Raw genomic sequence first — 10,965 nt, 5'->3', positions numbered from 1 at the left:
TCACCGATAGTTTATCAAAACCAATTGCTTTTAGCTTGTCAATCAGAATGGGGTGATTGACAGTGTCGAAAGCCTTTTGTAGGTCCAGCATCACCATGCCGCAGTACTTGCCCTCGTCCACCTCTTGTTTGATGTGGTCGCTCAAATAAAGAAGGCATGTGTCAGTGGAGTGGGATGTTCTAAAGCCAGATTGAAATTCATAGATTAGTTTCTTTTCCGCCAGGTACTTTTCGACCTGTTCATATACTATTTTTTCCATGACTTTCGAGATGGAGGTAAGTATAGAAACAGGGCGGTAGTTGAACTGGGTCCAATTTGCTGCCCTTTTTGTGCAGGGGGGTTACTCTTGCAATTTTGAAGTCTTTGGGTACTTTTCCCTGTTTTATGGAGAGGTGAATTATGTGAGCTATGACTGGTGAGATGGCGGTTGCTGTGTCTCTGAGGAATTTGGAGGGGATATTGTCGTGGCCAGTGGCCTTGTTAGGTTGGAGGGCGCTCAGTTTAATGAGTACCTCTGCTGTTGTTACCCTTGCTAGACTGAAATCATCTTTGCGTACCCCTAGGTTTTTGTAGTAGGTCATGATGTGATCTACTCCAAAAAGCCCTGAGTGGGAGGGTAATTTATTTACAAGAGTTGTGACTATGTTTGTGAAAAAAATGTTCAAGTACTTGGCCACATCCAGTTGTCTGTGATGAGCCTGTTATCTGTCTTTATGTTTAAGTTAGAAAATCTCGTTTTGAGTTTTTTACCGCAGCCAAGCTGGTTATTGAGTAATTTCCAAAGTTCACGGGGTTTATTTTTGTTTTCCTCAGTTTTGATATTGATGAAATTCTTTTTGGCAGTTTTGATCATGGAGCTTACGTCATTTCTTAGTCTGTTTCTTTCAATTTTGAGTTCAGTCACGTGGGCCTGGAGTTCACTGCTCGTGCTTTTGGAAAGCATTGACTGACTTTTATGAAACTCAGAGCATTTTTTGTCTCTGGTTTTCATGGCGGTCAGTATGCCGGAGTGCATCCACGGCTCAGCGCGATTTTTTACCCTGGTTGTTCTCAGCTAAATGCAATGTAATAATAATGTAATATAAAAAGTAGGGTTTTGTTTTGTTCAGCCGCATATTATCCGGCTGAACAAAACGTGATCCGTCTCTTCAATGTATGTCAACCACAGACCTTATTTCGATCTATTTCCCCAAATCCTATGGAGAAATTGCATTGGTTTTTGTCGAAGGAACCGGAAGGAGTTTACTTCCGGGTTTTAGGCATAGGTTTTCGGTCCATGGTTTTAGGACGCGTCAATGTGGCACTCTATACATGAGTGAAGCGGCTTATGTAACCTGCTCAGAGGGAACTGGAACTGTGGGTGTGCTTTGACATCTATATAAATAACCATACCTTTATGTGATTAAATATACTAAATTCTGCTCAGTTGTATTTAACATTTATAAACAGAACATGTTTCGGCAATGCAAACATTTTAGAACAATAACTCCAATGTGTCTAATAATTCCTTTTAGTTTCTAAATTGAGAGAATTGTAGATACACAACGTTTAATGTTTAACATGTTTAGTTTACCACGTAACGGCGAAAGTGAGTGATGGCTCCTACGCTTTGGTAAATATACGATCTTTGGCTCACGTGAGGAAGTGAGCCCGCGAGGCTTCCCCTATTGGCCAAGAGGAGAAGGAGAGTTACCTATTGGTCCATCCCTCCTTTTGTGCTTACATGATCATTACCGGTCAGCGTTGTTGTTTACATCTGTATTTGAATTGCTAAACGTGTGTAGCCGGTTAGCTACAGGTTACCGGTGCAACGGCTCGGTGTTCCCGTACCGAGCAGGAGTTAACGTTACCCGCCGCTGCTGCCGTTGTATGAAGAACAGTCACTGGAGTGGGCTGTGTCGAATTGTGGTTACCTTTAATGGGATAGCCCTGACAGAAGGCTGATACCTCTCGCATGAAGTCATGTTTAACTTTTGTATCTAGTTTGTTCGGTGTTGACATGTCAAAATACGGGTACGAATAAGGCGAAGGAAGCCCTTTTCCTCCCAGTAGCAGCTCTGTGCCGGTCTCTGAGGTGCTCCTTCTGGCTCAGCTCTCCAACATCACCTGATCACAAGGACATTGAAACCAAAGGAATGGAACGAAATATAATTGTGTCAGGGCAACATATGTCTTGCTGAACGGAAACCATAAATGATAAGTATATTTTTAGAACATTTACATGTGAAAAGGGGAACCGAAAATCCGTGTGACGTTATTCAGATGTGTTGAGGTCCGTTTTACCCGCCAGTGTGTCGGGCATATTCTGTCATCGCTGTAGCTGATGAAGGCGCGTGACTTCTGTTTTGAGTGTTTTATCTGGAGCCATAATGTCGGACGCTCAGAGGTCTCTGCCCCCCCTCCTGAAGCTCAGCTATGCGGTGGGACACGTTCTGAACGACCTCTGCGCCTCCATGTGGTTCACATACCTGCTGGTGTTCTACCACTTAGTGCTGGGCTTCCAGAACACATATGCAGGTAATGTGTGTGTGTGTGTGTGTGTGTGTGTGTGTGTGTGTGTGTGTGTGTACAAATCTGTCTTTCCGCTTAAAGAGGCCCTAGCATGCTCATCTTCAGGTTCATATTAGTATTTTGTGTCTCTACTGCAGTGGTTCTCAAACTTTTTCTGTCAGGCCCCCCCTTTGGAGAAAAAAAAAAGTCGGGCCCCCCCCAACACAAATAGTTACGTAATGGGCCAAGTTAACATTTATTAAAATACATCAATATGAACGTGAGCTTTCCTTTAAAAAAAATCACTTTGATAGAACAGTGCTAATAAAACAATGCTCCATAATTCTGTGTGGTCAACAACAACAAAATACATAATACAATTGTGCAATCCCTTTGCTAGAAAAATAAGTTATAATTAGGGCTGTCAAACGATTACAAATTGTAATCAGATTAATCACAGCTTAAAAATTAATTAATCACGATTAATCACCATTCGAACTATGTCCAAAATATGCTATTTATTTATGTATATTGTTGTGGGAATGGAAAGATAAATGAAAGAAGGCGGATATATCCATTTCACATACAGTAGCCTATGTATGTTTATTATAACATTTTCTGTGTGTCAAAATGAAAGAGAGCACCTATCAATCATCAAACCGTGGGGTCTTAATTCATTACGTGTTGATTTCTATCAACGGGGGAGTACTAAAGGAAAGTCGAAGGGGGGGGGGGGGGATCAGCTGTTTTAGCGCAGTTCTCCAGTGAAGGGGGGGAGTCTCCCTCCGCAGCCGGTTGGCGTAGTTTTGGCACAATTCCGTTGTACAGACCGACGTTAACAGCAGCCCTGTCTGTGCACACGGAGACCGACTCTGTCGTCCGGTGATCTAACCGCCTTCTGGAAAAGCTTCACAAGTACGTCGGTACGCAAATGCGCTTTGTGACACAAGTGACGGTACGCATTTCAGATTACGCACATAACCTGCGTACCAGTTATGTGCACCCCTGAACTACAGCAAAAGTATTATCCGTCGGGACTTCCTGCAACAACACCACGCCGTTATCTTGATTCTGATTGGCCAGAAGACATTATCAAGGATGTTCTATTAAGAAGACGATCACTACGTGACAAACGTTTTCAAAACCGTTTCTGGTCTTCGGTATTTCCAGACAAGTGGCTACTGAAATTAATCTTACTAACTGCTGTCTGTGCAATTTACTCCGCGAGTTGGCAGACTTTATTTTTGCTTACTTTAACATCATTTTTCATGGTGGGGCTAAGCCATTTCTTGGTATGGGTGTAGCCAGGGCCGTATCCAGGATTTCCGAAATACCGAGGTCCAAACATGTTAGGGGGGTTCGGGGGATACCCCCCGAGATTTTTGGGATTTTCATGATCTAGTTAGGTGCTTTTTAAGTCCTGTGGGGTGTCACAAACTGGATAATATATTGATTTCAAACCATGTCAGTGGGCTGACAATGTCAGCATAAATTATTTTTGAAAGTGTAATACATCATAAGAATCAGTTGATTGTTACTATTAATGATCTGGACATGCAGAAGAGGCTAAAATGATCACAAAACATTGTCAACATTCATTTTCCATGTCTCTCTCCTTTCCATAACCTGCCCCCTCTCTTCCATCTTCTTTAGTCTCTCTGTGTTCTTCCTGTTCATTACTCTCTCTGTCCTCTACTCTTTCTCTTTGTTCAACCTCTCCCTCGTTGTTCACTTTTTGCTCCTGAGGAGGAGCAAAAAGTGGCTGAATTGCTTTAAATTCACAGGCAGGAGCGACAAGTGAGGACTTGTCGCTCCTGCCTGTGAATTTAAAGCAATTCAGCCATTTAGTTCATTTCACTTGTTTGTTTGCAGTCAGTTTTGTTTGATTCTCAAAAGAGAACAAAGATGTAAGCAAATGATGATTTATACAATTGTATGTTATTATGACATCATAACTCCAATAGATATATGTTGTTTTAAAATTATGCCTATTGTAAATTAAGACTATTGTTATAGATATATAAATAGATGGCCTACATTCTCTCTCTCTCTCTCTCTCTCTCTCTCAAAAGAATATACATCTTCAATGTTTTACTCAAATTTAAATGAAAGAAAAGCATTACAACGTTTGTTAAAATGTAATCCTTCTGACATTGGATGAATGTAATTAACTTTAGCTCTCTAGCTAGTTTATTCACGCAATTTAAACCAAAGTATAGCCTATAGCTGCAATATAAGTTAGTGTGCATGTTGTCTGACGTCCACTGACTAACGTAGAGCGTTCACACAGGATCTGCTGGTCATATGATGTCCTGATGAACAGAAACACAAGCAGCCCGCTGGACTCAGGTCTCTAGATACTTCATCACTCCTTCGCTGCTCCGGTTCAAGCATGGATGTATAAGGGTACAAGTCCGAGCTGCGGTGGTTTGTTGATAATTGTCGTCTTCTTCTGTTTGCTTTAACCGAGGCTACGTAGTTATGCAGCGCCCCCATCGTCAGTAAATGGAAGTACTACAAAGAACCCCGTTTAGTGCAATTATTTCACACGTTTTGTATACACAGCTCGACAAATATTACCGAGGTCCGGACCTCGGTGACCTCAATGGTGGATACGGCCATGGGTGTAGCCTACCCCAGCCATACCCTGGCGCTGACACTGGTGGGATGTATGGGGCGGGCCATTCGGCACATGCGTTAAATGCGTTTAATATTTTAACGCAATTAATTCAAAAAATTAATTACCGCCGTTAACGCGATAATTTTGACGGCATTAGTTATAATACTTTGCCACATGGCAATCTGTGCAAAAAAAATGAAAAGAAAGAAAATGTTGATATTTGGCAAAGTGTGTCTTCTTATCACAGCATTAGTGGCTGCAATGAGCCTGTTTGGCACTGCACATTTCTTCAAAACAGGGTTGCAGGCTCAGTGGCGGCGCCAGAGATTTATTTTGGGGTCCTGTGGGGTAGCTTGACGTTTCATAGAGGGTGCTCAAACATTTAGGGTTTCCCATTAATGTACCGGGCGCTACAGAGGAATTTTCTACTGCAACAATCCCCACGCAAATACACAGTGTACCCGCGACTGTCACAATGAAGGCTCGATAATCAGCTGACGGCATAAGCAGGGGTAAAGTGCTATTTTTATAGGTGGTGTGTGCAGGGCCGTATCCACCATTGACGTCACCGAGGGTACACTGTGTATTTGCGTGGGGATTGTTGCAGTAGAAAATTCCTCTGTAGCGCCCGGTACATTAATGGGAAACCCTAAATGTTTGAGCACCCTCTATGAAACGTCAAGCTACCCCACAGGACCCCAAAATAAATCTCTGGCGCCGCCACTGAGCCTGCAACCCTGTTTTGAAGAAATGTGCAGTGCCAAACAGGCTCATTGCAGCCACTAATGCTGTGATAAGAAGACACACTTTGCCAAATATCAACATTTTCTTTCTTTTCATTTTTTTTGCACAGATTGCCATGTGGCAAAGTATTATAACTAATGCCGTCAAAATTATCGCGTTAACGGCGGTAATTAATTTTTTGAATTAATTGCGTTAAAATATTAAACGCATTTAACGCATGTGCCGAATGGCCCGCCCCATACATCCCACCAGTGTCAGCGCTGGGGTAGGCTACACCCATGGCCGTATCCACCATTGAGGTCACCGAGGTCCGGACCTCGGTAATATTTGTCGAGCTGTGTATATAACTAAACTTGTGAAATAACTGCACTAAAAGGGATTCTTTGTAGTACTTCCATTTACTGACGATGGGGGCGCTGCATAACTACGTAGCCTCGATTAAAGCAAACAGAAGAAGACGACATGTATCAACAAACCACCGCAGCCCGGACTTGTAGAGAGTGGCGAAGTCACGCCCATCTACTTCCGGTCCATGGGACCTTATTTCGGAAAAATTATGTATTGAAGTCAATGGAGAGAGAAAACTTGTCTTTCGATCCCGTTTGAATTGTCAATCTTAAAAAATAATTTCCATGTAAAAAAAGTCACAGTTTGTCGTAAAACTGTTGAATTATATGAAAAATACGCAACTAGAAAGACTACAAATCACAGAGTCGCCTAAGTGATGTCATAACTGATGTCACAATTGTTTTCCTCCGCTAAATATAAGAGATAGCTAAGATAAGATAACTTTAACAAGATGCCTGTGTGCTTCAAAGTACTGTCACACCGGTGTGATCATTCTAGACTATAATACACCATTTAAGCCCGGGGGAGAAATGCTAACGCTAACGCTACATTAGCATCGGCGATCTGTTCTACTTCATGCTATCTGCACACATGGTTGACATTAAACATTTAAAAGATCAGGCAGTTCAGAGAGAATCAAAGGAAGGCAGGCAGGCAGCTTTGCATGACATTCTTCTGGACGTGTTGATAGTGAGGGTTGTCAATCACTTTTTTGACAAGACAGTAGTGACGGCCATCTTGGTGACGTGTGTTGTTGTGAGAGTCTGCAAGACCAGAGATGTAGTTCATTAAGCGTTTCACACAAAAAAATGTGTTACTTCACAGTTTTACGACACATTTTTATTTTTTTGACTTGCGAAATTATCTTTTAAATTGACAAACATATGAGTAATTCGTGGCACAATTCAAACGGGAACGAAAGATAATCTTTCTCTCTCCATTGACTTCAATACATAATTTTTTCGAAATAAGGTCCCATGGAGCTCCCTCCCTTCCTCTCTCTCGCTCGCACACAAAATGGCTCGTTCCACACACACACAGAGCCAAGCTTGAATGAAACAGAGACCCAGGCGTACTTGTACTGTACTGTATCATATTATTTTCGAATCAATAATTTTCCAAATTATGATTTACATTATTTTATTTTTTTCATAACCATTTTTCCTGCTGGTCTCTCACGCCCCCCCTGTCATGCCTCTGTGCCCCCCAGGGGGGCGTGCCCCCCACTTTGAGAAACACTGCTCTACTGTGACATGTCTCCATGCTTTAATGTTCAAAAAGCACTTTATTGTTCTCATACCACCCTCTGTCTGAAACCAGAGCAGAGTCTGCTCTGATTGGTCAGCTGGCCGGCTCTGTTGTGATTGGTCAACCGCTTAGAGATGTCCAGCCCCTTAGCCTATCACGTACAATGTGTTGGAGCACTAGCCAATAGAAGCGTAAGTTTTACATAGTAGTGTCACTGTGTGTGGGACAGAAACTCCCTCTGGAGGGAACACAGGGATTTATTATCCTTTGCAGACCATTTACATGCACAAAAACGTATAGAACACACTACAGGAAAGGAAAACCCCAAAAAGCACAATAGGGGCTCTTCTCTTTTATATTTTTATTCACATGTAAAAAAAGAAAAGAAAGTGTAACAGTGCATTACAGCAATTAAGGCATTTTCATTTTTTCCCTCCCAAAAGAACCCTTACTCACTTTCCCTTAACCCCGCCCCATCCCAACCACCCCTCTCCCGGAGCACTGAGGCAACAGTACATCAATACAATACAAAATGATAGATACAATAATATACATATACATACATACTAACACATATCCAGGGATGTCACATGGGCTGCCTATGTGGTGGACAGGGGAGTAATCATATCAGAATTATAGACGGATAAATAAAGGGAGAATCCCTACAGCGACACCATATCAGGGGGAAGACGGTCTACATAGCTGATCAGTGGCCTCCAATGAGCGTAAAACTTATCTGAGGAACCCCGGAGAGTAAACTTAATTTTTTCCAACTTTAGAAGAGACATAGTATCACTCAGCCACATTTTAAAAGAGGGAGGTAAAGGAGATTTCCACAAAAGAAGGATTTTCCTACGAGCAATCAAGGAGGTAAAGGCCATGACATTGGTTTGAGTGTTTGTAATGTTGATTCCATCTGGGGGCCTACCGAAAATAGCTACATGAGGGGATGGAGAGATTTTTAGACCTACAATTTCAGAAATACATTCGAAGAAAGATTGCCAGAAGCTAGATAATTTAGGGCACGACCAGAACATGTGAGTCAGGTCGCAGGGGGCCTGGGAGCATCTATCACACCGGTCATCCAATCTATCTGGATAAATCCTGGAGAGCTTAGCCTTGCTATAATGTAGTCTATGGAGAACTTTAAACTGTATTAGGCTGAGTCTAGCGCAACTGGAGGATGAGTTAACGGCTCTCAGGGCCTTCTTCCAAAAGTCATCAGAGAAGGTGACCTGTAGTTCCTTTTCCCAATTAGTTCTAATCTTGTTAATGGCAGATTCATCAACCGGAGAAAAAAGATCATAAAAGTAAGAGACATGGCGCCTAGACAAAGTTCTTGCTCTAAGTACAAGATCCACTCCACTGGGAGGCAGGGATTGAGGGAATTGTGGAGAGTGGGTCTTAGCAAAATCCCTTAGTTGAAAGTATCTAAAGAAATCAGATCCTCTTAGATTAAAGGCAACCCGTAGTTGGTCAAAACTGGCAAACAGGCTATCAATGTATAGCTCCCCTATGCAGCGGAGGCCTTCCCTCTCCAAGTGAGAAAATCGGGGGTCAATTGTGGCTGGTAAAAATAGATGGTTGTTACAGACAGGAGTTGCTTGAGGAAGAGTAAGCCAACCAAAGTGACGTCTAACTTGTGCCCAGATCTTTAAAGTGCCAATTACAACGGGGTTAGATGTGAATTGTGAGGGGGAAAGGGGCAGAGTGCTACACGCGAGGGCTTGAAGTGACGTGGATCGACATGAGTTGGCCTCCACAAGACACCAGTCACTCTGGGGTGAAGTGAACCAGAGCATGATCTTGTGTGTGTTTGTGGCCCAGTAGTAACCCATAAGGTTAGGTAAGCCAAGCCCACCCAGGAACCTATCCCTCTGCAGTAATGGTCTACTAGCTCTTGCATGTTTACCAGCCCAAATAAATGAGGAAATAATTGTATCAATAGCAGTGAAAAAAGATTTAGGCAAAAAAATAGGTAGGCATTGGAACATGTATAGATATCTGGGCAGTACATTCATTTTTATTGTCTGAACTCTTCCTGCTAAAGAGAGTGCCAGATGGCCCCACCTCTGCAGGTCAGATTTGACTGTTGCCGTCAGGACAGTAAGATTTTGTTCCCGTAGCGCACTAAAAGACTGCGTGATTGCAATGCCCAGATATTTAAACCCTGAGTTGGATATTCTAAAAGGCAACGACAACGGAGGTAATTCTGTAGCCAATTGGTTGATAGGGAAACATTCACTCTTTTGGATGTTTAATTTGTATCCTGAAAATGAACCAAAAGTGGTCAAAAGTGAGAGAATGTGTGGAGTACTAGCTATAGGATCGCGCACATACAGAAGGAGGTCGTCAGCATATAACGAGACCCTGTGTTCGATATCCCCTCTCTGAATCCCCTTAATTCCTCTTTCTGCTTTTAGAGCAATCGACAATGGCTCGATAGCAATTGCAAATAGTAGTGGGGAGAGCGGACACCCCTGACGCGTCCCGTGAAAAAGAGGAAAGAATTTGGAGCGCTGGGTGTTCGTACATACAGAGGAGTGAGGAGAAGAGTACAGAAGTCTAACCCAGGAGACGAGGCCTGGACCAAAGCCCAGCTGTTGAAGGACAGAAAACAGATAGGCCCACTCAACCCTGTCGAAGGCCTTCTCAGCATCAAGAGATATGACAACCTCCGGTTCAGCAGGAGAAGGCGGGCTGTGGATGACGCTGAGAAGTCTTCGGACATTTGTGAAGGAGTGCCTCCCCCCTATGAATCCTGTCTGATCTTCCGAAATGATGGAGGGTATAATAGATTCCAACCGGCGAGCAAAAATCTTCACAAGTATTTTCACATCTACAGACAGGAGCGAGATTGGGCGATATGATGCACAGCTCAACGGGTCCTTACCCTTCTTAAAGATCAGAGAGATAGAGGCTTGCATAAGGGTAGGCGGCAGTGAGCCTTGGACGTACGACGAATTAAACATATCTAATAATAATGGGGAAAGTTGATTTGAGAATTTTTTGTAGAATTCTACCGGGTATCCGTCAGGTCCCGGTGATTTGCCACTATTCATGGACTGTATTGCCTCTTTAATCTCAGCAAGCTGCAGGTTGGCATCTAGTGTCTGTTGGTCGTTAGTCGAAATCTTGGGCATATCCAATTTATCCAAAAATGTATGTAGCAGATCTTCGTTATCAGGGGATTCAGACGTGTAGAGACGAGAGTAGTAGGTTTTAAAGATGTTATTAATCTCTCCCGGGTCAGAAGTGAGAGAGCCCAACCCGTCCCGAATCTGGGTGATTTGGTTCGAGGCCACCCTAGCCTTTAGTTGGTGGGCCAGGAGACGGCCAGCTTTATCGCCATGTTCATATATAGACCCTCGTGAGTGTAGAAGGAGTCGTTCAGCCTCTCTTGTTAGGAGAAGGTCAAGTTCTGTTTGGAGCCCCATCCGTTCTTTAGATAGATCAGGTGATTGAGTGGAAAATAGTTGGTTGTCTAGATTAATGATAGATTCTTCCAGTTCTCT

The 10,965-nt window shown here is 43.0% G+C and overlaps 1 protein-coding gene across 1 annotated transcript in view; it reads left to right on the top strand.

The window, feature by feature from the left end:
- Window positions 1–1,696: 1,696 nt before the first annotated feature.
- The window catches only part of LOC117545714 (major facilitator superfamily domain-containing protein 12-like), a 29,525-nt gene continuing 20,256 nt past the window's right edge, over window positions 1,697–10,965 (top strand). The window contains 1 exon segment of the mRNA XM_034215641.1: window positions 1,697–2,517. Coding sequence (XP_034071532.1) covers window positions 2,370–2,517 — 148 coding nt within the window. The 5' untranslated portion in view covers window positions 1,697–2,369.

This window comes from Gymnodraco acuticeps, unplaced genomic scaffold (genome assembly GCF_902827175.1).
Source record: "Gymnodraco acuticeps unplaced genomic scaffold, fGymAcu1.1, whole genome shotgun sequence".
Lineage (NCBI taxonomy): Eukaryota > Metazoa > Chordata > Actinopteri > Perciformes > Bathydraconidae > Gymnodraco > Gymnodraco acuticeps.
Note: the sequence above shows the minus strand (reverse complement) of the source record. Positions and strands in the feature narration are given on the sequence as shown.